The 26716-nt window shown below is 43.9% G+C and overlaps 5 protein-coding genes across 6 annotated transcripts; 2 read left to right on the top strand and 3 right to left on the bottom strand.

Annotated features, from left to right (window-relative positions):
• The first annotated feature begins 146 nt into the window (after positions 1–146).
• Positions 147–1768, top strand: LOC116920038 (retinol dehydrogenase 12). Its single transcript, XM_032926093.2, has 6 exons — positions 147–403; positions 479–586; positions 648–821; positions 896–1103; positions 1164–1365; positions 1446–1768. Exons 1-6 carry the CDS (start codon positions 292–294, stop codon positions 1638–1640), a joined length of 999 nt encoding a protein of 332 aa, XP_032781984.2. The 5' UTR covers positions 147–291; the 3' UTR covers positions 1641–1768.
• LOC116920034 (N-acetylglucosamine-6-phosphate deacetylase) lies at positions 1731–3716 on the bottom strand. Its single transcript, XM_032926088.2, has 9 exons — positions 3579–3716; positions 3320–3519; positions 3114–3253; positions 2920–3054; positions 2721–2853; positions 2570–2658; positions 2353–2497; positions 2106–2282; positions 1731–2005 (listed from the first exon to the last, which is right to left on the bottom strand). Exons 2-9 carry the CDS (start codon positions 3516–3518, stop codon positions 1788–1790), a joined length of 1236 nt encoding a protein of 411 aa, XP_032781979.2. The 5' UTR covers position 3519; positions 3579–3716; the 3' UTR covers positions 1731–1787.
• A 389-nt stretch (positions 3717–4105) lies between these two features.
• On the top strand, positions 4106–6063 carry LOC116920040 (glucosamine-6-phosphate isomerase). Of its 2 annotated transcripts, XM_032926101.2 has the most exons (7): positions 4106–4249; positions 4468–4752; positions 4836–4893; positions 4996–5122; positions 5202–5375; positions 5564–5659; positions 5979–6063. In XM_032926101.2, exons 1-6 carry the CDS (start codon positions 4126–4128, stop codon positions 5615–5617), a joined length of 822 nt encoding a protein of 273 aa, XP_032781992.1. In that variant the 5' UTR covers positions 4106–4125; the 3' UTR covers positions 5618–5659; positions 5979–6063. The 2 variants fall into 2 exon arrangements, with proteins under 2 accessions (XP_032781992.1, XP_032781991.1); XM_032926100.2 differs by lacking the exon at positions 5564–5659.
• A 181-nt stretch (positions 6064–6244) lies between these two features.
• On the bottom strand, positions 6245–19293 carry LOC116920030 (the record flags this gene model as incomplete). Its single annotated transcript, XM_045172648.1, has 7 exons — positions 6245–8019; positions 8120–8392; positions 8485–8674; positions 9376–10213; positions 10299–11035; positions 15316–15374; positions 16924–19293. Coding segments are annotated over 7 exons (4734 nt in total), but the record flags the coding sequence as incomplete, so codon positions are not given.
• A 5834-nt stretch (positions 19294–25127) lies between these two features.
• Positions 25128–26228, bottom strand: LOC123471409 (putative protein TPRXL). Its single transcript, XM_045172649.1, has one exon. It carries the CDS (start codon positions 26226–26228, stop codon positions 25128–25130), a length of 1101 nt encoding a protein of 366 aa, XP_045028584.1.
• Between the last annotated feature and the right edge of the window lie 488 nt (positions 26229–26716).

Here is a 26716-nt window from a genome sequence, read left to right on the forward strand (position 1 = left end):
GGTTTTCTCCATTTAAGGTTTTAAGACCAAAAAAAAACAAGAACGATGCCCTAGAGCTTGTAATTCGATGATTTAATTTGGTGTTGGATACACCTTTGACAGCAAAACCGGTTTTTGTTTTTTTAACTACATTCGTTACCTTTTACTCGGTAAATTCACAAACTGAAGGTTGGAAACAAACCTAATTCTAAACTACTTCCCAGAGGCAAAGCTCTGTCTACCAGTCGTGCTCTAAGAGGTGGGATTAAACAGGTGCTGGACCGATCTAGCAGTTCGTCAAATTTGCAACAAATGGGTTCCTGGAGAAACTATTTCTGGGATATCTGCATAATTATCAGAGCGCTTATTCAGGGCTACTACCACCTATATTTTGAAATTCGGAGTTCCATTCGGCCGTTGGAGGGTAAATACTCTACATTGTAATGCCCATAAATAGTGAACTGCTTAACTACAGGTATCTTAATTTCCTGCCTTATAGATCCCGTAATAAGAAAAAACGAATATGCTGTGATTACTGGTGGAAATCGTGGAATTGGATGGGCAACGGTTAAAATTCTGGTGGAATCTGGGATGAAAGTTATTATTGGTAAGTGCTGCTTAAGTCGCTATCGTCAAACCTTATGCTCCAAACAGATTTTCATTAACAGGTTGTAGGGATGGTCCGAGTAGAGAACAGCTATTTAAATCGATCCAGGAGGCTCAACTTCCATCTGGATCGATAGAATGGATCAATCTGGATACGTCATTGATGGATTCTGTACGTTCATTTGCGCAGGCCATTCTCGATAAAGATGTTCCTATCAGCCTTTTGATCAATAACGGTGTTAACTTAACATTTTTTGTACGAATTTAGTTACAAATATTTGATGAATGTGCTTTCTATCGCTTCCTTCAGCTGGTAAAGGCAGTTCCCCCTACTCCGAGACTGCAGATGGTTTCGAATCGCTATTTGCAATAAATTACCTGGGTCATTTCCTGTTGACTCATCTGCTTATGCCACGACTCTTGGCTGCTGGAAAAAACGGCCAATCAGCCAGAATTGTCAACGTTTCTTCAAAAGCACAGACATTAGGGTGGTTCAACATAAATGATCTTCAATCCAAGTATTAACTTTACTAAGTAAATTATAATTATATTGATACCTAAGTTTTCACTTGATCCAGGTCTTACTACAACCCAATGCAAGCCTATTCACATTCGAAACTTGCTCTAATTATGTTCACTAAAACCCTGGATGAGTTTCTTTCTCGTAATAACAAAAGCGTGAAAACTTATGCTGTTCACCCTGGATTTATATACACTAGTTTATGGGATTCGTATTGGTTAACGCACTACGTTTACCGCTACACGGGTTTCCTATTCAAGGTAAGTTAACGAGTAATCTAATGTCAGAATCAAATGAGATAATTCATTCCCTACATTTGCCTTACCTGTTGGTTACAAAGACCATAGAAGAAGGTGCTCAGCGCATCGTATTTGCTGCCTTATCCCAACAAATCGAAGATTTGAGTGGAAATTATTTTGAAGATTCCAAGGTGGTCAAGCCCGCAGCAGCTGCTTGCAATCGCAATAACCGGGAAATGTTATGGCAGAAGTCTTGCCAACTGCTTAACATTTCTAATTTTGGTGGTTTGAACTGAGCACTTGTCCTTTTCTGCATTCCACCTATTGCTAGCTGACATTTAATCATTTAGACTTTTTTAAATGTTAGATACAAGAAACGGGAACAATTATCTGGTTTTTTAATATATTCCTATTTACCACAAAATAACTGATGTAGCAAAAATTTATATCTTCGTTACTCTTTGCACTATCAATTCCAAGGCGACTGGGTTCTGATAAACTCTTTCAGACGCAATCCAGGTAGAAACGACGTTAAGTTCGTGATCAAGCATTACTAAATCTGCATCGCGTCCAAAGAGAAGGGACCCTTTACGATCCTGAATGCCTAAAGCACAGGCTGGATGGAGAGTGGCTGCTTCAAGAGCTTCCACTGTTGAACACTCTATAAAAAATTTAAATAAATTAATTAACTTAAAAAATCAATATATATATATAAATCCATATTTTTTTATTTTGGTAAGCACGATTTCAAAATAAAACACCTGTGGCACGTTTCAAATGGCGAACACATTTGTCCATCGAAGCAATCGCCCCGCACAGCGTTGTGGTTCCAGATAGCATTGCACAATTTTCTTTCACTTCAACGTCCTGGTAACCGAGCTTGTATTGGCCAGGTTCCAGCCCAAGCGCTGATATGGCATCCGTTACTAGAACAAGTCCTGCATTCATCAGGTAAGAGAACAATAATGAGTTTGAAATATAACGATTTAAATCCTCTGATGTATGAACCTTTCGGATGGGTTCTGTATGCGATACGAAGCGCAGCAGGATGAGTGTGAATACCGTCGGCTATGATGCCGTAGTAAACGGTTTTTCCCGGTGGAATTTTAGATGAGGCCAGTAAGCCGATAAGGCCAGGATCTCGGTGATGGAACTTGGTCGATTAAACAGGCAAAATTTAAATCGACTAAACAGACAATGCAGCACATTTTAGGTTTGAAGTTACCGGCAGCATGGCGTTAAAAAGGTGCGTGATGAAGGAAGCACCGTTCCTCACTGCTTCTTCACCCTGAACTAGGCTGCCCATCGAATGACCTGGAATTCAAAAGCTAAACGTCTCAATTTACAAAGCATTGAAACTGTGAAGACCAACTAACCCAAGGAAACGGTTACGCCATTGCTAGTCAAATGTTTAATAGCCTCTGTTGAATTTTCCAACTCAGGTGCAAGCGTAACCATCGAAATATTCCTCCAGTCCTTTCCATACACTTCTTCAATCGAATTGGCGCCCTATTTTAAAGTACGGAAGATTGGTTATGGGATGGAGAAATCTAAGCTGTAAAATGAATAGCTTACATGATTGAACTTGTGAATGAATTTTTTCTCATGTGCACCCTTCTTGTCATTATTGATAAATGGTCCCTCAACATGTATGCCAAGGATTTCTGCCCCCTTGGAGCTTCCCGGAGTTTTCTTTATTTTCCCTACAACCTAGAAATTGTTTTTAATTAAACTTTCCACTTGGTATACTGGGTGTGGGATAAAATTGCCTGATGATAGAACTCAGGAGATGAGGTGACAAGAGTAGGGCAAAATGAGGTAGTCCCATAAACCAAAAGCCCTTTAGCTACCACATCCAAGCCTTGGTCAATTGTTTCACTATCTCGTGAAAAGTCAACTCCAAATCCACCTATCGAAACAAAGCCGAACATTAAAACCCATACCTTAACACGAAACCATGATAAAATATTGCTACCATTGACTTGTAAATCAATATACCCAGGGGCAATCAAAAGTCCTTGACAGTCAATTTTTATGTCAGCATAGTCTTTCTTGTCGAAGAAAATTGGCTCTGGGTCTACAATTTTTCCTTCACAGGTCCATAAATCCTCTTTAATGATTTGCCCATCACGCAAAATAAAGCAATTGTGAAATTGGATAATATCACTTTTCATACTAGTAAAACAGAATTAACAGATGTTCAAAATTCAACAGATAGTGACTTTTCCTTTCACCTGTTTGCTGTTGGTTGACTGGATGACAATCGAAACTAACCCAAAAGCACTGCAAAAGCATGGATTGTTTGGTGTCTATGTTTCTATGGGAGTATGAGAGAATGACCTCTTCGTGCCGTTTTTGAACGTGAAGCCAAATACAGAGAGTAGGACAGCTATAGAAAGTTGGGCAGTTTCAGTTCTGCAGTTTCTGCATTTTTGCAGGGCAAATGGGAATTTAGGTCTTTCTATGAGAAAGCGGTGTTTCACGAAATATTGTTCACTATAGCGATAAGGGAAAAGGACTTTGACATGCACTCTTTTTCCGTTCCCATTGTAGGAAGTATTTAACCAGTTTCATCCAGCCAAACCGTGGTTGCTAACCTAAACTTTCGTGAACTCTCGAGCGAACGAGCAGCAGTCGACGAGTGCCGATTGTAGTGTTAACAACAACAAATACAGCTTTCAATAGCAGGGTCGCCGTTTATTTGTTTTATTCATTCCATCACAAGGCCGCATTGTTTTCTTTCCATTTCGTTGATTACTCTGAACATTTTAAACAAGAAAAATGCGTTTGGTAATTCAAGAGAATTCCGACCTAGTAACCGATTGGGCCGCTCGTTATGTCCTGAAACGGGTGAAAGATTTTAATCCAGGGCCTGACAATTTTTTCGTCCTTGGTCTGCCAACTGGTAATCATCATATTTAATTCACCTGATAATCGACTTAAGCCATTTTATATCGTCTCATTAACGTTTTTGTTTTCCTGCTTAATGATACGTTATTTTCAGAAAAGCCTAAGCTTTACCATGAAGTGTAACAATGACCTGTTTAACTGGTTTTCTGGCTTTAAGGATAATATTAAAGAATATCCCTTTGTTTTCATTTTGTTTAATCACCATGGCTACAGGAAGTACTCCTCTCGGCATGTACCGCAAGCTGATCGAGTTCCACAAGCAAGGTCGTATCTCGTTCCGGTACGTCAAGACTTTCAACATGGATGAATACGTGAACCTTCCACGTGAACACCCAGAATCCTACCACTACTTCATGTGGAATAATTTCTTCAAACATATTGATATTCTACCGGAGAATGTTCACATTCTGGACGGGAACGCAGCTGACCTGCAGACCGAATGCCTTGCATATGAAGAGAAAATTAAAGAAGCTGGTGGAGTCCATCTGTTCGTCGGAGGTAATCATCTGCTGAACCGTTGTCCAATAAAGTTTAAAAACAATAATTCACTTCCATCCCCTTCGTTACCCGAAAACTTGTAGGAATCGGCCCTGATGGACACATAGCTTTCAATGAACCGGGTTCTTCGCTCGTATCCAGGTATACATCGCACCAAATGGCGTGTGCTCATTAATACTTTTGAGAGATGCTGCACTTGTAACACCGTTGCTTGTCCTACTTTTACTCGCCCCAATGATATAGGACCCGCCTGAAGACTTTAGCACAAGATACGATCATCGCCAATGCTAGATTTTTCAACAACGATCTGTCTAAAGTTCCCAAACAAGCTCTGACGGTTGGTGTAGGCACCGTCATGGACGCCAATGAGGTACGTTCACTTAGGAAAAAAGAAAAATTGTTGTCAGTTGTCTAGCCTGCAGGTATACGATAACATTTTTGCCATTCAGGTGATGGTGCTCATTACGGGTGCCCATAAGGCTCTGGCCTTATACAAGGCTGTCGAAGAAGGAGTCAACCACATGTGGACCGTTTCGGCTATCCAGCAGCATCCCCGTGCCCTCCTCATTTGCGACGAGGACGCCACGTTGGAGCTGAAAGTCAAGACTGTGAAATATTTCAAGGTAAAAAAGAATTAAAAAAAGGTAACGGACATTTAATTAGAAGGTTCTGGGAAATTGTTTCTTTTTTTTGTGTGGTTCTTTTTACTTTTCAAATATTTCATCGACCTTGGTTTTCATTCGGTCGTTTATGTGTGGGGGGAATGCATTCAAAACATGACATTATGATTCCTCATTGTCGTCATTCCAAGGATCTGTGGGAAGTTCATAATGAGCTAGTGGAAGATATCCAGCAGCAATCTTGATCTTCTTCCTTCTTTAGGGTAAAAGAACAAAACAAAAACAAGGTACCATTAAGTGGTCGGAGAAGCATGTCTTGTTCCCTCCCTGTTTTCATGCATCGACTGGCTTGTGGGGATTTAAAAAGAAAAAAAAGGGAAACCTCCTTAAATTGGGGAGACTAACACGCACACACTGATCACTTATCTCTCCTGGAAACTGCCCAAATAACAACACTTAACACTTTCGTGTGTCGCGTGATCGTTTTCTGTTTCGAAATGCAAGTCGTCCAGTCATCGTCCTATCGTTTTCTGTTTGTTTTCCATATTGCCACCAAAATTATCTTACATTTTGTTTTTTGTAACTTTCTGTTTTGAAATTCTGTAGAATTTGTGGGACGTGCACAGCAAACTGGTCGACCCTTTAGATGACATCAAGTCTCAAGATGGAGCCGACGTTTAAGATGGAGGAAGTAAACAAAAACAAACGTTGTCCTTAAAAAGAAAGTTATCTCCCGTTGCCGCCCGGATTTTGTTGTTGTGTGAAGTAGAGAAAAATTTTATTAAATATTCTATGTCGAGGACAGCCTTTTGGTGTGCTTATGTGCGCGTGTGTCTCTGTGTTCGCACTGTATCACCACCACAATTTGTTTTTTTCTGAAATGTCTACATAAACCTTTATTAGTTGGTGTCTAGAAGATTTAAAACAACAATTGAAATGGATTTTTTGTTTGTTTCTTTTATATGTCGTTCTATTATTTTCTCTTCGTTTTTGGGAGTTTCATCCAATAAAAAAAAAAAAGATACAAGACATTCAAAAACATCGAAATTCCGCCAAGCAAATAATGGTTGTCGATTAATTATGTATAAAATATATAGAAAAAAAAAGGGTGTTCGCCCTCCATTGTCCTTCTCAACCCCCCATCTCCCCGCACAATTCAGGAAAGACAAAAGGAAATTAGAAAAGAGAAAAAACAAAACATTGAAAGACAGAAAAGAAACATCACTTTTCAAGTTTCTTCTTTTTTCTTCCCCCCTCATCAAAAACAACTTTGAAAAGATTTTAAGGCACGTTCTTTCTTTCCTGACAACATTTTAAGGACATCGGCCAATCAAAGAGAAAACAAAAGCAGTACGGAAAGCGGCTAGTGAACAGCATGTGATCCGCCATTTCTTTAAAAAACCCTCCCCACATTTGGTAAATATCATTTTAAAAAATCGATAACATTTTTCCAAGGGACTTTTGTGTGTGTGTGTGTGGTTAAAAAAACAAACGAAGACGTGAGTGAGACAAAGAGAAATGACCCAACCGAAATATGAGAGAAAGCAGACGACAGAGAAAAAGAAAAAAACAAGGCGACGTTGCCGGTACGATATTTCGTTTCAAAATGAAAAAGAAGGATGTGCAAACACAAATTGCCGCAAATATAAAATGGGATAATAATCGATAATAATAATAGTAATTTTTTCGAATGAAAAAAGAAAAAAAGAGAGAGACGGAGAGAGAAACTGAAAGCAGATAAAAGGGGAGGAGGGGATTGAGATCGCCGTTATTTAACAACCGTTACAAATTCAGGACGTAGGAGAAAAGACGATAAAGATTTTTTAAAATAATAAAAAAAAAAGGGTTGCACAAAGAAAAGAACAAGTTAAAAATAAAAGAAGGCGTTGGCGTTTTTCTTTTCGTCCTACGCCACGAAAACTGTACAAATACAAAGTAGAAGGGAAACGGAACACGTTGCAAATTGCGGCCAAACCCACCGAATTATAAAGAAAGATTGATCACCAATGTCTGTTATTTTGTTGTTGTTTTCACGAAAAATATGAAAAGCAATTAATGTCGGGGAACACAACAAATTTACAAGTATAGACAAATAAAGAAAAGAAATCATAATTGATCGAGAGCAACAAAGGGATCGTCAAGACGAACCAACGGATAAACGAATGTCGGTCACAGCTGACGAGGCCAACATAAGTCCAGCCTTTAGTGAATAAGCAGCGACCAGAGTGAAAAAAAAAAAAGAAATAAAAATAAAAAGAAGCGAACGAAGAAAATTGAATCATTCAAATTTCTTTTTTGACTTGAAAGGAACAAATAATATTTAAAACATAGAAAGAACAAAACAAAAAAACAAAATGTTTCCCATCATTTGTTTTGTAAATTAAACTCTGGGTCGGAAATGAAGCGTCTCTCTAAGAGCGGCCAGCTGCTCGTCGCCCAGCTTGATTTTCTCGTCAATTTCGCGCTGGTCAATGACCAATTTGGCTTTCATCGTGACAAAATGGCTGTAATCGGCAAACTCCTCTTCCGTCAGGTATTTGGAAAGCAATCCAGACACCTGACGAGAGCGTCTGTCGATATTCTCCTTCAATCGTTTAGCCTCTTCCAGCTGCTCCAGCAATTTGTCTCGCTTGCCCTCCAACACCATCTAGCGTGAGAAAAATAAGACAATCATCATTCAATGTCATTCAAAAATAACTAATGGATTCCAACATGTTGTGAGTACTGGGCTGGGAGGAAGGCTTTACCTTTTCTTGGGCTTCAATTTCGTTGGGCAACGAATGGAGGGCGTTTTGGGCTCGGGCCAAACGGCCGGCCAGAGCTAAAAGAAGGGCCGTGATCTTGTCCACTTCGGCGACGTGGAGGAAGACCTTGTTGGTCTCGGCCGGCGTGGCTACGCAAGCCACTCGGCTCGTCACCGAACGGCCCAGCAATTCATTGGCTTCCACCTCCTCCTGGATGGCCTCGCGTTCCAAACGCAGCACGTCCAGTTTGCGGGCCAATCGGGACACTAGCTCCTCCTGGTGTGATCAGTCAATAATTTTAGTCTTCATTTTTTTTGTTCAACCCCCTCAAAAACATGGACGGCATTTTTGAAATTGTCCGTCTTTACCTTTTTCTTAATGAGCAACTCGGAATCGACGGGATCTCCATTTCTTCCGTACTGCATTCCACCAGTGGAGCCGTTGCCATCGAGACCGTTTAAGATGTGGTTGCTATGGTAACGCGTTAACAATTTAGCTCTCGGTTCCGACGTAGTAAAGTAGGCCGACGTGGCGGGCAGAGGTGCACAACTGTTGGATCTATCGCACATTTAAAAAAAAATAGATCGATAAATAAAGAATAAATGGCTCCGATGAATAAACCCCCCCCTACTTTTCCTCGAAACAAAACAAACATATACTTGATATCAACAAAGATATGACTACTGCCGTTAGACGACGAAGAAAAGGAAGAGGACCAGCTGGCGCCACTAGCAGCCGACGAGAACGAGACGATTGAATGGCAATCGTCCGATAATTCCGTCCGGTCCATCACACGCAAAAGCACAGACTAAGCTCGCGTGCACTGGGGGATCAATGACAACACTTAAAAGGGTCCAACTCGCGATGTCTAAACAAAACTGAAGAGTGCGCAACAGCCGTAGCCCGGAAGCCAACGATTGAAAAAAAATCCGCGCGCACCACGACGGATAACTTCTATGTTTTTTTTGTTGTTGTTATTATTAACAAAATTCTTAAGAAACTCTCTGGCCGTCCACTGGCAACTGGAGCGCGTCAACCGTTGAGCGTTCAATGAAAATTTAAAAGGGCGAAATCTTTTCAACTCGATTTTTTTTTCTTCTTAAAGAGAAACCCCCCCCACAAAACCGTCACACTCTAGCCGCCATTTTTGTTGTTCTTTCGACAACAACACAATAAATCACGAAAAAAAAAATATATAAATAAATGGTGCAACGGGAAGCCATAGAAAAACAAAGCGGATTTCAAAGTCAACTACTTACTTTGGCGAGGTGGATGAGGTCGTGTGTGACGTCAGCGGAGGCTGCGGCGAGGCGGCGGATGAATGTTGGGGCGAAGTTGGGGTCGTGGCAGGGGGAGGCGTAGGTGTAGTGACTTGAAGGAAGAGGGGCGAAGCGGCGGGCGGAGTCACTTCGAGGAGGCCTTCGGTGCGGAGGCAGGCGGCCGCTTGGGCCGGATCTGGAACGCTGAGCAAAGCGTGGAGCCTGGAATCGGATGGCAGCAGGTCGTTGATGAGATCCTTGCTCAGCTGATCGCATTCAACCTCTTCGGGGCGCTTGGGTCGCGGCGGAGGGGCCACTTTGGGCGGCACCGGAGGTTTGGGCGGAAGGATGGACGCCGACGCTGACGACGGGCTGTCGCTATCCGAATGGCTCCTCTGATGGACTCCTCCAGCAGCTCGGGACAAGTTCAAATCCATCAGCGACTTGGGCGGACCCGGGTCCGACAATTTCGAATTGCCCGTCGACGATGACGACGTTGATGGATATGGCCGGCCTTCGCTCACCTGACGCAGGTAATTGAAGCGCTCGGCTTTGGCGTTCATCAACGACCGGTACGTGTGCTGCGGCGTAGTGGGACGAGCGTCCGGTTGCTGGGCAACTGAAAGCGTCTCCGCCTGCGGCACGGCCGACGTCTGGATCGTCAGCTCCGATATGTACGTCGATTTCGACTCGACAAGCGGCGGGGGAGTCAACTTGCTCGACTCTTGAATCGAACACTCCGGCGGGTTGGGCTGAATGTGAAGGGCTTCCGCCGACGAGAAAATCAGCGTCGTCGCAGCCGAACTTCCTTGCCGGACATTGTAATGCTTCTCCCAAGCTACAGCACGAGAACAAGAAGAAATTATGAGGATTAAAACCTTCAAAAAAAAAAAATTAACATCAAATCAAAACGGAATGCGTACCGTGTGAGGTCATGGAGGATTCCAGGAGATTATCGGCCGATCGCCTGTGGTAGCCGCCATTGGGACTGTGGTGGCCCTTGCGGTGGGCCATGTAAGACTCGTGATGATACGTGGAGGCCAACTGAGCAACGGGAAGAGCAGTCGGTGTAGGTGTAGGAGAAGGTGTTTGGTCGTCGAGCGTCGTCTCCGCCGTTGACGGAAGATCGTCCATCAAAACAACGTGCGGAGGTGGCGGAGGAAGCGGATCTTCACAATCGGCTACTTCCTCGTCGGCGCGGTCGATCGTCGGTGGAGGAGGCGGTGGCAAATCGGGACTGGCGCTCCGCATCACTTGCATGTCCGTCACCGGACTGGTGGCAGGACCGGACGGCCTCTGATGCGGCGATACGGGCGGATCAGGTGCCGGAGGTTTCCTGGTCGTCGGAAGCGGAGGTGGAGCAACAACTTGCCTTGACTGCTGTTGTTGTTGTTGTTGATTTAATGTCATCAATTCTTGGACAGAGGCTTCAATGCGGCGCATTTCCTGATCGGGACTGATTCCGCCCGTGCTTCCGCCGGCTCTTAAATGCGGTTTTTTGGGTGGCCGTTCCGGCGGGATTAATCCCCTCTCGGGACGGTTGTTGTTGATGTTGTTGGCCATCATAGGCACAACAACCACGTCGTTTAGGTGACTCTTTCTGGACGCAGCCGGAGGCAACAAACCACCGGATTCAACCGCCACTAACGCCGCATTCGAACTATTTAAAAAACAAAAGACGAATGTTTGTGGTAAGTAATGGGTTCCATTTTTCTTTTTAAATCCCAATTTAAAAATATTGGATGTCTAATCAAAGTGAAGCTTTTCAAGGTTAACGATGTGGTCGTTATTTTTTTTCGAATGAACAAATTTTAAGAGAACGGAGCCAAAAAAATAATTTGTTTATGTCGGCGTCGGTCAGAGCCTTAATTATTCAAAGTCTTCGTGTCACCCCTACGATTGCCAAAAACCAAATTACTCTGCGTTAATCCAATTTATGACGCAAATGAGCAGGAGAAAAAAAAAATGGCAACCATCAAACAGGATAGAAAAATAAACATTCAAAAATACAACGCCGCCGCTTTGGCGCCTAGCCGATGATTTAAAACTTGTTTTCTTTCTTGTTATTCCTTTTTTTTTTAAAAGAAGAAAAAGAAAAATTATACTTTGACCTCTGTTTTTAAAAGAGAGTCTAATGCATATATGTAAAGCCTTTCACCGAAAACACGACGGGTTCTAAAATTAGCGAAAGAGGCGAAGCGTAACAGCGACAACCCCGCATTCCTTTCCCCATCCACACAGCGCGCGGTTCGCTCTTAATCTCCATCCAGCTGCCACTCACGATGGTGGCGCCGGATCGAGATAAAAATCCATCCAATTTTTCGCCTTCCATTTCTTTTTCTTTTTTCAAAAAAATATATAAAAGAAAGAAAAATGCAATTCATCGTTCAATCAGAACGTGTAACTCGTCGTCGAACGTTATCTCCCTCAACTTGCCACTAAAGTGAAAGTGAGAGCCATCTGTTGGAATTTTATAAACAAAAGGGAACAGAGACCGACGAGTCTAAACCTGCACATGTAGAGAGGATTGAGGGCCATATCATTGACACACGTCAACGGTCGTCGTTGGTTGATGGCCACACGTGAAGAAGAAGACGAACAAGATGGACGTGGTGTCGATTGGGGCGGAAGGGCGGCGCGAGGGCGGACGGATGGCGGAGGTCGAGGAAAAGGTTTCGGCGGTGGAATGGGTTTGGCACCAATCACCGGCCTCGGTCTACCACCGTTGTTCACGTTGTTGTTGTTGACTACGATATCCGCCGGGATCGGCATCATCGCCCTCACAGGATGATAATTTATTCGACTATAATCAGAGCCGGACTGCTGTTGTTGTGGCTGGAACATTTTTCTTTTTCCCCGTTCACACCCACGCAATTGCAGTTGTAAAACAAACAACAACAAAAAAACCCAAACTTTCACAGGTCTCTTCTTCTTGTTTCCAGAGTCGATGACAATCAGCTGATGAGCTTTCACTATTCAAAGCGAGTGGAAGGGATTTTTTTTTTTTTTTTAAATAAACACACTGACGATGGAATTCCTGACTAATTACAAGTGCCACCGCGACTCGTTGTCTCGTCGTTATCTTTTTTACCCCCACAAAATTGTTATTTTTTTTTAATGGCGACAGACGACACACACACACACGAGCGATCAGCTGCTCTTACTGGAGCCAACTCCCGCCGACCGGCGCGCCTTACACAGTGCCCCTTTAAAACCTCGACACACACACGAAATGTATACACATACACACACACACAGAGAGAGAAGGAAGGGGAAAAAAAAAGAAAGAGGTTGTTTGGGTTGCCGTTGTGACTCTTTGTCTGATATCGTTCGCTTTCGACCATGGATTGGGAGAAGTTTTTAGACTCGGACCAAAAAGGAGGAGGTTAGTGGGAGGCGTTTACAAGACGGGGCGGATTTGGACACCCGCCACACACGCGAGACATGCACGAAAACGACGGGGCATTGGAGATTTTTCAAACAGGGTGTGTTCTTATTTTTCTTTTCTTGTTTCCGAGATAAAAAAAAAAACAAAAATTTGAATACGAACCTGAAAAATGAAGGCCGTTATGATAAAATAGCCAATCACGCAACATTTAAAAAAAAAAACGAGTCACCGCTGACGATTATTCAAACAGCATCTTTTGTTTTGTTTTTGTTTTTTCCAACCGACCACACAGTTCCCCTAATTTTTAATCTCTTCTCTTCACACCTGCGTTTTGTGCATTTAGACAAGCGCAGCTGCACGACCGGCAAAAATCTCGAAGGCGTAAAAGTAGGTCACAAGTGCATAACATAAGTTACCCTCCCCCCCACTCTGTTTTTCTTTTTCATTCTTCATTTGCATAGAAAAAAATAAACGAGGAGTGCGTGTGTGTGTGTGACGTTAGTCGAGTATGGATGCATGTAATTTGGGCAATGAGCGTATAAGCGGCGTCCATGACGGCATTCTGGTCCAGCTGCTGGGTAAATCCCGGCGGTGACGGAATCCACTGAAAATGGCGCCTTTTTTTCTTTTTATTTCTCGCTAAATTCAAATCACGAACGTACAAAGTTTGAAAAAAAAAAAATTGTGAGCCTAGCCCTTGTGATCAAACGTTTGTTGTTCTAGAAAATGACGTCATCGCGTCATTATCAAGAGACATGTACATTACAATCTGGCACTGGATTTGAAATCGACAAGACTGGGCAGGAACTGTCCAACAGCTTAGAGAGAGAGACCCACCCTGCCTTTCGTGACGCCAAAGAAAGAAAGAAAAAAAAATAACACACACATTCCGGATGTGTTTGTGTGTTGTTGCTGCTGCACGGTAGGGATATGTTCAAATCTCCCCCCCCTTTTCTCTTTTTAGTTGTTTACATTGGGTTCTCTCTGCGCGACGAACGCACACGCATTCCGTGCGGAGGAAATTGCGCAACAACAAACAAACAAAAAATGAAACTTTCATTTGTTATTTGTCTTTTGCCTTGACGACACGTCCAAAGTGATGAAACACCTCAAGGTTCCCCACCCCCCTCTCTTTTTTTTTAAAAAATTTATTCTTCAAATTCCTTAAAATATAAAAAGGGTCAAAAGAAAATATTGAAAAACAAAAATTAATAATTCGTTCGTCCGAAAAATCCCACGCGCATTTGGCAAAGAAGAAGAAAAAAAAACGTGAATGAAAAACAGATGCGTTCATTCCGACGGGGGGGAGGGGCGTGAAAGACCGGATGGGTCGTGACCACATACACAGTTGATTCTCTGTGTATACGTGTGTGTGTGTGTGTGTGTGTAGATTTAATCATCAAACAAACTGGGAGGGTGACGCACACCGAAAATGGTGAAAGGCGAAGAAATCTTTTTTAAAATGCTGTGTCCAGGTATTTGGAACGAGGCTTTTCAAGTGAGACGTTCAAGACAGCAGCTGTGCGTGAAAATGAAATTATTCCCCTAATTTTTTTCGTTTTTTTGTGAAAGACAAACCGACATCTTCCTTTATCGTTCAAACACGAAACAAAACATGTGAGGGGTATGTATATGATAACGAGATTTTGACATCGTTATCGGGGAGACCCACCAAACACAAGGATCGCTAAAGAAGACGCGATTAGTAAACTACCCGAACGTACGTTTTTTTTCCCCCGTACCAACCGTGCGGAATCTGATTACTTACGCTATCCGTTTTCTCTCTGTCTCTCTCTTTCTTTTCTTCCCGAATTCTCTTACAACAAGGAAAGAAAAGCGTAGAAAATGGGAGAGAAAAATTAAATATATTTCGCTCTAAAGTCGGGACGGGGGATCCGGTTGGGAAAAAGGAAGAAAGAAAATTTAGAGGCTTCAAATGACGGCTGGCTTTCGAAACGGTTGTTTGTAATCATATTCGAAACCCGAGACTCTTCAACTTTTTTCAGAAACAACAACCGAAAAAAAAAAAAGTGACATTTCAAACTTTTCTTCTCGACTTTTTGAGGTCGTTTAGTTTAGTTTAGTTTTTTTAAACCAACAGACCGTGGAATTATGAAAAGCAAACGGAGGAATTTAAAGAAAGAAACGCGTCAGTCACTTTCAGACACGTCCAGTCATCTCTTCATAAGTTACAACAATAGGAGGAGGAGAACGTTGAAAATGTCTCAGACCGGGAGGTTCTCACGACACGCTGGAATTTCGAATTTGAAAACCAACTCAGACCATTTAATTTAATTCTTCCTTTTAGAAAAATATCTCGCTGTGCAAGCTTTTGTTCAAACGAGCCGGGGGGTTATCAACGCCATCTGAACACAACTAACGGAACCACATCATTATTCTTCGTTTGCAAAACCAAAACAATTCGTCATCTCTCTTAAAAACAAAAAAATCACTGCCAAACGTTGCTTTGATTTCATTAGATTAGAACAACAACAAATAAAAAAAGAAAAAGAGAAAGAAGGCGAAATAAAAATATTTGCATTGATGCTTACCAAACAAGTTCGGACGAGTTTGAAGAATTGTTGACGCTCCCAGCTGGTTGGACGTCATTCTAGATGATGAGATAAAACATGGAAAGAAGAAGAAAAAAAAAGTAAGTCATTATCTTCTTTGAATTGTCAGCTAATCCATCACAAAAACTCCCAAGTACTGGGGAAAAGAGAGGATAAAAACTGAAACATAAAAAAGGAAGACAACAACGACCCACACACACACAAAAATGAATGGGAACACAAACAGAAAATATGTGTCAAGTGGAGGAATACTTATTCGGGACAATGCTTGCTTTAATAGGGACTTTTCAAATGGAATAATTTGACATGTGCAGACTTCGAAGAGATGAAGACTGATGAGCTATGCAATTGGAAGGAGGACTCGTGCAGCAGTCTGCCACATTTCTGCTTTGCCAGTTTGACCGGTTTTCTGCATAACTTGGACCGTTGCCAAGAGACTGAAGCAAGAAAAATGCAAAAAGGCTTGTGACTTTTCGCATGTGTTTTTTTTACACACATGGCTCAACGAGCAAAAATCTTGTGTTGCCTGACACACCCTGGTGGACGGTTTCAACTGCGACTAATCCAAGAACTTGAGAAATATCCAAAAAAGAAAAGAAACCCCATCAACAGAATCTCTCTGCATGCCAAAACTCATAATAATCTTGTTCCCTTGCTCTGCCTCTCAGTTATTTCCATAAAGAATCACTACGAGGAAAGCTCCACGTTCCTCGGGGGTGTTCAACCTTGGACTTGGGAGCAAAGGACCTGTTGATCAACGACTAGATTGGACACCTCGCAACGAGCCATTGTTGTTTGCCTACTTCTTCCAAGTTTCTTTTAAACCATTAAACAAAAATACAGAAGGAAAACGTAATTCTATAGACACAATGCAAGAAGAGAGGCAAACAAAAGAAGAAAAAAAAAGAGCTACTGCTTGGATTTCAAGGACGTTACGTATTTTTCTATTAAACGAACTTTCTCTTCCTTTCCTAACTGGCCAGCCGTTAATTTATTAACTAGACACTCACGAATCTGCGATAGAAGCTTTGGCTGTTGATGAGGTAGTGGTGGCACTGACGGACCAGCCAGCTGATGGGCGATCGGATGGCCGTCCACCAGGAACGCCATCCGTTCACCATGTCCGTATCAACCAAATAAATACAAATACACGGCCGAAAGACGCAAACAAATAAACTGAACTGCTTCGAAAAGTGGAGTAAAGGAGAACGCACGCCGTGATTGAACAACGTCAACTCGCCAAATGATCGAGGAAAAAGCGCCTCAGGGAACGTTGACGGAATGGGAAAGAATAAAAACTAAGGAATGGGGCCATTCGCTAATTATAGATTTTTCTTGGCCGTCTCCACAACAACAAAAAAGTCTCCCAAAAGCAAAAGGGTGGTCCCTGTACGTATACGCAGTCGTAACCAAAAAAATCACGCGAGCTAAAAAGAACGGGGTGCATGACCCCTCTGTCTCCAAGTCCCGAAACTGCACGATCACGACACAAAGTCGACGGCTTTGATTGGCCGGGCAAACAAAGGCTTAAAAAGACATCGATCCGCATCGTAGTTTTTTTTAAATAAATTCCATGTTTTTTTTTACCTTGGCCGGATGTGTTGGCGAAACGGAAGCGGAGGCCATGGTCCTGGGCAGAGCTGGCGGCGGTGGAGACTTGGATGCGTTGCTGGAACGGCCGGCGTGTCGTTCGTAGTAGGACAAGAGCGCTTGTTTCTGAATGGCTTTCAAAGTGGGATCGGCCACACGCATCCGCTTATCCGGATCGAGGTACGTGTACTTGCGCAGCGGATCACTGACGTCCTTATCGGGAGACGCAACGCCGACGGCACTACAACTACTCGAACTTGAACTCGAACTGCTGCTGCTGCTGCTGCTGCTACTCCGGCTGCCTCCGGTAGATGGAGAAAGCGGATCACAGCTATTGGTTAAAAGCGCAAGGCCAGTCGGGCGGGTAGGCGCCCCACCGGGTGCCCCGGGTTGGCAGGCGGGGCGTTGCGGAGAATCCATCCCTTTCGATAAATTGGGAACGGAACGCGACTGCCATTCCAGCTGATGGATTCTCTCGGCAACGGAAAGCGTGGCCGGAATTCCATCCGGTGCGGATGTGAGACACGTCGACGAAACGGAAGATTCTTCGGGCAGAGCGGCCGACGCTTGTTTACAACTCGATTGCACCGCGTTCCACTGATTCTTGCGCTCCACACGCTGACTCCATCCGCCCATGCGGTTGATCGTTTTGGCCGACGTTGCCGGACAGGCGGGCGGGGTGGCGGGTCCGGCGACGGCACCGGCCGTCTGCTCGTAGTAGAGGACGCTCTCTGAATTGTGCCGCTGCGGCGCCTGCACTTTGGCGCTGTGGACGACAAGGGCGGCCGCAGCGGCCGCTTCGCTCTGATGCTGGACACCCGAACGGCCGGAGAGGACGCTAATATCACTGTACGAGCCGTGCCAGCGCAGCGTCTCGTTCGAGCTGTTGCTCGAACTGCTGTGCGTCACCACAGTCGAGACGGAATCCCTTCCGCCGCTCTGCTGCGCGTCTTTAAAGGCTCCGACCTGAGCTCCGGCTCCTGCCCCTCTGCTCTCGTGGCTGCGGTCGTCACTGTCGCAACGCCGCAATTGATCCAGCAGGGGCGTTCCGCTCACGCTGACGTAACTCGACTCGGACGGGACGTAGCTGGAATAGCCCTCGGAATGCGAGTACTGCTGGATGTCGTCGTATTTGGCGTAATCGCCTCCGGCCGATCCGTCCGAAGTCGATCCGGGCCTGTCCGTCCCCCCAGCGGCCGCGCTGTTGCCGTTGGCCGCGTTGTACAGGGTCAAGCGGGGGCCGCTGATGTCGCGTTCGGGAGGCGAAGGGATCGTGTAGTCCTTGTCGTCGATGTTGCGCCCGTCGCAGTCGTACGACGGCAGGATGTAGCCGGCACGAGGCTCCATCATGTGGTGATCGCTTCCGGCCGCCGTGGCTTGATACACTTCGGGCGGGATGCGCTCGCAATTCTCCATGACCGTCTTGAGTTGCTGACTGTAGGCCGGTCGGACGGATGGCAGCGGACGAGCGTACGAGGCGGCCGGTTCCTTCGGGTAATCCGTTTGCTCCGTCCACGATTTACTCCGCTGACTTCCGGCCTGTTGCGGACCGGCTTGCTGATTGTTGGCCGTCGTCATGCCGCTGTTGTTGGCCATCGGCCACGACGGGTGCTTCTCGTGGCCCGGCCCGTATTTGACGTACTTCAAGCTGGAAGCGTCACGTACTGGCGGGAGCGGAGGAGGCGGCGAACTCGACGGATTGGCGGCGGCCGCTAACATGGCCGGATTGACTGCGTTGTTATGATAACTGCCATAGCATCCGCCGACATCGGCATACGTCTCGTAGCCGGACTCGCACGCTGGCGGATTGTTGGACGCGTAACGACTGATGGCGCAATTGGCCGCCGCAGACGCCGATGGAATGCCCAAATTGCCTACCCCTGCGGCGGACGCATCGGTGGGCGAGCGGAATTCGTCAGAGTAGGACGAGAAGGTGGAGGAGGCGTTCGAGGCCGTCGACGATTGGCGGATGTGGCCGTGCAGGAGGGCGGCCATCGACGAGCGCAGCTGCGAGGCGTAGTGAGTCTCCTCGTCGTCTGCTTGCGCCTGGGCCGCGGCCAAAGACGAACTAGAGGCGCTAGTGTCGGGCCATTGCCACGAAGGCGACGACACGGACAAGCTCTGCATCGGACTGACTGGATAATGTTGTTGCTGTTGGTCTTCTACCAACATGGCCGCCTCGGGCAACGGAGCCGGAGGCCTCGAGTAAGGCACGTAACCGGGCCCAGTGGTGTTGTTGCCGCCGCCGCCGCCGGAAGCAGCCGGAAAGTGTTGCATGTTGACGTAACTATTGGCGGTTGGCGAGATCGGAGAGTACAGCGATCGATCCGCCGGCTGGGCATCTCTGCATCCCAGGACGTCCAGGTGTCAATCCAGCTGGATACGGCGAATCCTTGCAGCGCAATCCGGGCTGGACTTCCGTCGATCCGCTGCTGTAACGATAGCAGATTTTTTTATTAATAAAAATTTAGATTGGGCATTTTTGTTTGGCCAGTTTTAGATTACATCTATAAACAGATTGAATTTTCTTTGGGACGCCATTTTGTTTAGCCTCGGGGGGACTTATTGTCTTGTCTTTATATTTTGCTAACGTCATTGATAATTTCAAGCATCACGAGTCCAGTCCACCTGGACACCGCCAAATAATAAAAAGAAAAGAAAAAAACGAGTGGAGATCGCTATTAGCGAATGTTTAAGGGCACATAAGGAGATAAGGATAGAGAGAGGGGGGGGGGTTCCAATTTAAATTGGATGAAACAACAAGATTTTTCTTTGTTGGGCGTTGTCTGGACGTTGCGCAACCGGCGGCGTAATTCATCCACAAAATGCCTTCGTCCATTCTGGTTTGTTATCATCATCACAATCATCAAAAAAATGATGACGACGTGAAAAAAAAAAAATTATAATTTCTTTTTCGATCAAGGTCGGAAAGGTGGACGCCACGTTTCACGGAAATGCTAATTTCTTTCGACTTCTGGTTGGAAAATTCAGCAGACGACACCAGGTGCGACCAGATACGACCCTCTTATTTTATCTTCTTTTCTATTACACCAGGTAGCGTTCTAATGGCACCGCAAACTGTCCATCTGCCGGTGATTTCCAGCTGCGCCCAACAAAGAAAAACGCATAGCATTTGAAATATTAGCTCCTCTTCTTTTTTGCTCTACTGGAACGTGAGCTGAGCTTCTCCCATCCATATTCGATTACACTATTGCGCAATCATTCAACAACGACATTTCCCTTTTTTTTTTTTAAACTAAAGTCCGTGTGGTCTGGCGCCATTTTTAAATACACACACACCAAAAATAATTCCGCCCGGAAATCGGATCGGCCAAGGAAAAAAAATAAAATTGAAGGACTTTTACTACTTTCAAAATAATGGTACTGTTCTTCAAGGAAGTCCGACATACCTCTGAAATGCGAGTAAGGAAGGAGGGGGGCCGGAAGAAGGTGGACATTCAAGAAACCCCCCCTTCAATTTTTCCACTAGTCTAACCGAAAAAGAAACACGACCACCACTTTACACAATTAGTTTGCTTAGTAGTGGTTCAACGGCGTGCATTGCACTTCCTCCTGCTGGGCAGTCCAGCAGCGATTTATTTCAAAAAAACTTTTTTTTTTTAACGATCTTTCCGTTAAGTTGAAACATTTCTTGTGTCTTATGTTTTCTCTTTGTGTGTGTCTAGTGGTGAAAAAAACCCAAAAATGAAGGTTATCCATTTTTCGTTTTGCTTCGTGAATATAAAAACAGAGAAAGACAAAAATCACGCCCAAGGCACAATTCCCTTTTTTTTTTTCACGATGTCGTTCCATTCTTTGAGAAACCTCGTCTTCGTTTCATCCTTTTATTTGACTTTTTAATCGAGAGTTGCAACCACGTAGCGGGTACGGTACCCACCCACTTGCCCTTTGTAAACTCGTTTCGCGGAACCAAAACGTCCATTTTGAATGACCAACGATCACGTCCTCAAATGTAGATCGACTTGCACTTTTCGTGATTTCTCTTTATTTTTAAAAATTAGCGCCCGCCAAATTTAAAAAAATGCAAATTTGAAATCCAGGAATTTGAGCTGTGCCAATGTTTTTATGTTTACCAAAGAGATAAAAAAATGGCGGAGCAATAACGTTTCATTAAAAGAGGAACTCTGCATCAAGCCGATTTGTTTTGTTTTCGTGCGTACCGTGGCCGTTCTCTCCTCGCTTAACAAACTGGAACGAATCATCACGACACTTGCAACACAAGAGAAATAAAGAGTAAACACGTGTAGTAATAATCGTAAACGTCCATAGATGACGCCATTTGCCAAGATTCTTGTTTTGTTTAATGACTTTAAAAACTCACACAAAAAAAAATGGGTCAATGTCTGTTCCGTATCCTTTTGGAACAGATGCTGGGGGTCACGAAGCTCCAAAAATGGGCATAGCCTCTCAAACAAGAGGCGCAAGAAAAGACAAATGTATAACACCATGTTGTTTTCGTTGCACGTTGGAACCAGATGAGAAAAACAATGGAATCATTCGGCGGAACAAGAAAAAAGTTGAATGACCAACAACAACATCACACAAAAAAAAAACGTGATCTCGAGAGGTTACAAAAGTTCGTAGCCACTCCCCCGCCAATTTGAATCGGGAAAGATGGCCACACACACGCGCGGTTGGAGGGGTGGAAAAGAACCGTTGCGAGACGTGGCCACAGATTCTTTGATGACACGCTGAAAAAGGGTCATGGAACAAACACTTGCAACTCCTCCCAAATGTTTTCATTGGCAAAAATCAAAACATTACTTTGTGTGTGTGTGTGTGTGTAAAGAAAAGGGGCCATTTTTTAAAAAAATATTTAAACTGGTATTGAAAATTGAATAGGAGTGTGGCAGCACCCTCAACTTTCAAAATATTCTTCAGTGTGTACACACTGAAAAAAGAAAAACCCTGGAGGAATTCCACATTTTCCTCTTTCTATAAATAATGCGAGAGAAGGGGGGGAGGGGATGTCTCTCTTCTTTTCTTCCAGGTTTTCATCATTTCCATTTCTTTCTCTCACCTTTTCCTTCTCTCTCTCGCGCACACACACCAGGTGATATGTGCCATCTGCAAGGGAGAGGCCATCCTCCCTCAGAGATCACAAAGACAACACACAACACTGCCCCCTTCCCTCAAAATATGATGTTTTCTTTTATGACCAATCAACGAAAAGTGTCCTCTGTCGTATTCCAAAAGAAAAAAAGGCCAATGACAGAAGAAGATCCGGAACAAAAACAGTCAAAGGTCACCGCTCTACATTTTTTTTTTATCTAAAAGGAAAGAAGACGATGCCATTTTTTTTTTTACAGACTTGGTGACGGTTAATGATCCCCCCCCCCCTTTTTTAAATTTCAATCAAAGTTAAGTGCCCCCGGGTTCTCTACAAAATATGACCTGATGACCCTGATATTTTTTTTTTTTTTTGAATTTGATTAGAACAAATCTGATTGGTCGGTACACACTTTTCGTTTTTCAAAAGAAAATTGACAATTTCTGTTGAGTCACGACCCATCCCGCGTGAATTGGCAACTTGTGTTCGTGGTAAGTATTTAATCATTTCGAGTGGAATTTCATGTCTTGTTGAAAAAACCAAAAGGTTCTTCGCCAATGGGCATCCCGGCAAGTCGAGACACGTCCTTCCCCCCCTCCCTTAAATAAAAAACATTGAACACATTTCAATCAAATCAAAAATAACAACTCACCTAATGGGCTGGTGTCATGATTGAAAACACGAAGGTCATCTCTCCCCTCTTCAAAGCAGAGAAGGAGAGAAAACAAATGACGATCAAACGAAAACAAATCCCGAGTTTCGCACGTCACAACGAATTCAACCAATCACGTTTTTTTTTTTCACTATTCACGCAATGCAGACGACATTATACGAATGCCATTAAATGTAATTGTTAACAAAACAAACGAAAACAAAACAAGAAATTTGATTGGACGTCGGAGATGGCCGCGATGTGGCCGTCCTCGTGGTCAACTAAGAACTGAGTAGAAAAACGAACCACCACAAAAACCCTGAGCACCGAGAGCCAACGCTGTTTGGCGGGGAGAAGGAAGAGAACCCCGAGGGGTCTTTGAATATCAAAGAGAGAGAGAGAGAGAGGAGGCCATAATAATATACATATGTATACACACACTGGGAAAGGAAAAGAATTAAAAAGAAGAGGAAGAAGAAGAAGAGGAGAAATAAAAAGCCTCGAGGCTTCACCAGACTGGACACACAAGGTCGTCCGATGCTTTAAGCTTGTGGGGGGGGGTGGGGAGTTCCTCCCTCTGCTATCGGCAATCCCCCCTTTTCCGAAACGAACGGCAACTTTGCTTTAGCCATTCGAACACGTTAAAATTTGTATCAAATTTTGTTTGAAAAATTGGATATAAAAAAATGATGAAATTAACCGGAAAAAAATAATGGACGAATCGATGAAGACAATGTTGATTGGTTGACCCATCCTCTTTGATTAAAGAGGGCGACCAATGAGGGCAAAGTTTGAACAAATCGAAGCCACCACCCATTGCGAGAGCGCGCACGCGCGCAATCATTTCTGTGCGTTTCCTTCGAGGGCATTCTGTTCTCGATTTCGTTTTACTTCTTTTCGATTCCGTCAAATGCATACGCAACAGTTGAACACACACAAAAAAAAAGGACAAACTCAAAAAGCAAATGAGAAACGAAAGAAAAGTGGGGGAAAGATGTGAATCACAATTTATTGCCTTTAGCACCCTGAATCAAGATCTAATGTCTTTTCTCTCTCTCTCCCGTAAAGAAGTGGACAAGTTTACACAACTTATCGCTACTGATCATCACAGCTGATTTGTTCACTACGTGTGTGTGTGTGTGTGACTTTCTTTTTTTTTCTCTCTCTCTATCCTTTCAAATCAGCTTGAAAAATCATTTACGCGCCATTTTTTTAATATCCAGAAATATTTTCTATTTTCCCTTTAATTTTTTTTTATACGTTATGTCGTGATCGTGTCACGTTGCTGGGCCAAGGGCTGGCAGGAATCTAGAAGAACTGAGGGAGGATCTAAACGTGGCCCGTCTCATAAATCTTTCGACTCGAAAGAAGAAAAAAAAGAGTTTAACGACGACAGTTGAAGCACTGCCCAAAAAAAGATTGTTCGTTTAATTTTGTGTTACTAACAACAGTACGTTCACAAGCTTGAAATGAACAGGAATTTATTAATAAAAATGAAAATAAAAAAGCTTCGAGTTAGGCGAAAAAGTACGTCCCTTCATTTGAATGAAACAATCGCAAAACGTATGCGAATAAAATCTTTGAAATTCTTTTGAAAATTATCGCTTGAAATAAAAATAAAAGATAAGCAATGACGTCAGGATCCGGATCAATATTTGAACACACGACGACATTTTCAGGGGGGCAAAAAAAAATGCAAACAAGCCCAAAAAACACGTACAAGATGCATGACGTCATAACACATACGGGTGTGTGTGTGTGTGTTTAGAAAAAAACAAACGTCAATGAATCATCACCCACAAGTGACACGTACCACAAAGGACCTTATTTTCTCCTTTAAACCAAACAAAAATGAGCTAATTTCGTGCGTGCGCAATTGACCAATCGTGACTTGATGAAGGTGGTCCTTCTATTTCTCTTTAATTTTGTTTTGTTTTGGGGGAAATTCTTTTGTGTTTTGGGTTGCGAGACTCGGCGTCATCTGCATATGATAAGAGTTCATTATACGAGCAATGTCCGCCTACCCCGTCTCTTCGTGGCTTTCGCTTGTTTTTTGTTTTTTTCTTTTCTTCCAGGGATTTTATACCAAAAGATATTCGTTTGGGAAACAAAAGAAACCAAATTTGAATTGCAAATTTATCCATTCTCCCCTCCGTCATTGAGTGTAACCTTATCAAAAGGTTTTAAACGTACATTAAAGGATAGTTTTAAGTTTACTATTTGAATTTGTTTTTTGTTTTTTTCGCTTTTCGCATACCGACATTTCTCAATCCACTTGAAAAATCTTGGAAACAACCAAACAAAACAAGACCCTCATTTATCAAGTAGCTCTTGAGAAACAGAAACCGAATTCCTTTTCACTCGCATGTGGGCCTTCACATATATTTTGTTTTTTCATCGAAAAACTAACATTTTTTATTTTTACTTTACTCTTAGCATAAAATAAAAAAATAAAAAAAAGATATTTTATTTTGATTTTTACCTGCCGGGATGAACGCGGTTGCTATGGCGATGAGGCGATGGGTTGGTGATGAAAGGCGCGTTGTTGCCGTGTTGTTTCGATGGGCCGTTCGAGTGGACGGGGGTCGCTACCGTCGACGCGCACTGTTGTTGCTGATAGGGCAAATTGCGGATGAGGTCCGGTTCCAGCTGTTTCTGATGGCCCGACCAACTGCCGCTAAACTGATGCGACGCAAACATTTCATAGTTGACGTAATCGGCATCGGCACCTCCTCCCGCCGACGCGTAATAACTCACTCGACTGGCCGCTGTCGTTGGCTGAGCCTTGCCGTTACTGTAGATCGGCTCAGACGGGCTGCTGGCCTGATGGCCGGCCAAATGATCCTGTTGCAACTGGACTTGAACGCCAGACGAGCGGCCATCAACGACCGTGCCGCTTGAATCGTGCATTGTAGTCGGCGGTGGTTTCTTGGAAGGGCTTTTGTTATTGAAATGGCCGCCAGGGAGGTGATGGAGTTGGCTCCAATTGTTGCCTGCCGCCGGCGGGTTATTATTGCACGGAAACGTCGTTTCCGAAAGAACAGTGTCGTTGCTATTGCCACCGCTAGATGGCGTCGAAGTGCTTCTCATTAAAGTCGCCTGCGGTGTTTCCGTGTTGGCTGGCTTGCACGTGTCGCCACCTTTTGGCGACTGTTCGGACGACGATGAAGATGATTTCGACGATTTGCTGCTGAAACGCCAGCGGAACGATTCCCGCATGCCGGAAGCTTCTTTAAAAGAGGTGCGGGCTGCTGCGACCACCACGCCCGAAGCATCCGGTTCACTGAAACTGTGACTCCTTTGGGGAGCGTTGGCATTGGCCACTGGCCGTTGTTGATCTGTGGCCGCATCGTTGGCCGACGAAGCCGATCCGGCAACCGGATTGTCCGAATGGGTCGTCAACTGACGCTCCGATGCCCAATTGCGTCTCTTGCGCAAACCTTTCCCCTCGCTGTGGTAGGCCGGATTGTTGCGATCCGGTCGGAAGTGCTTGAGGAAGCGGGCAGCAGACGATTCGCGTCGCTGGACCGGATTAACCATGGCGTCGCGGATTTCTGCATCGTCGCCATTTTGGCTCATCACCGCTTTCCTATTTTTTTGCGAGGGAGGAGAAAACAACAAAACGAAACAAATTGAGTTAAAACTCTGAATTGTATTGAGAACATTTCACCGCATTGTAAATACTTAAGAAATGAATTCAACAAAATCCCATTCTATTTTTGCTAAGCGTGACACTAAAAACGGTCACGTGTTTAGACTTAATTACTCTCCTTCCAACTTGTGAAATTCATTCACACACACACACACACACACACACACACACACAAAAGAGAGAATGGGCGAGGCAAAGAACATTTTCCTTTCTCTTCAAGAAATCAAAATTCCATTCTCCTCTTTTTATTTTTTTAAAGAAAAAAAAAATGGTTGTGGATCTCATTAGAATCGCATTAAGAAGAAGCCATTAAAAAATATATATATATAAGAATAATAGATTAAGTGAGCTGTTATCTGAGTTTCGGTGAAGGGAAGTTCATCCTCATTCGAGCCTCTCTTTTCGAATAGAAATC

This window comes from Daphnia magna, linkage group LG4 (genome assembly GCF_020631705.1).
Source record: "Daphnia magna isolate NIES linkage group LG4, ASM2063170v1.1, whole genome shotgun sequence".
Lineage (NCBI taxonomy): Eukaryota > Metazoa > Arthropoda > Branchiopoda > Diplostraca > Daphniidae > Daphnia > Daphnia magna.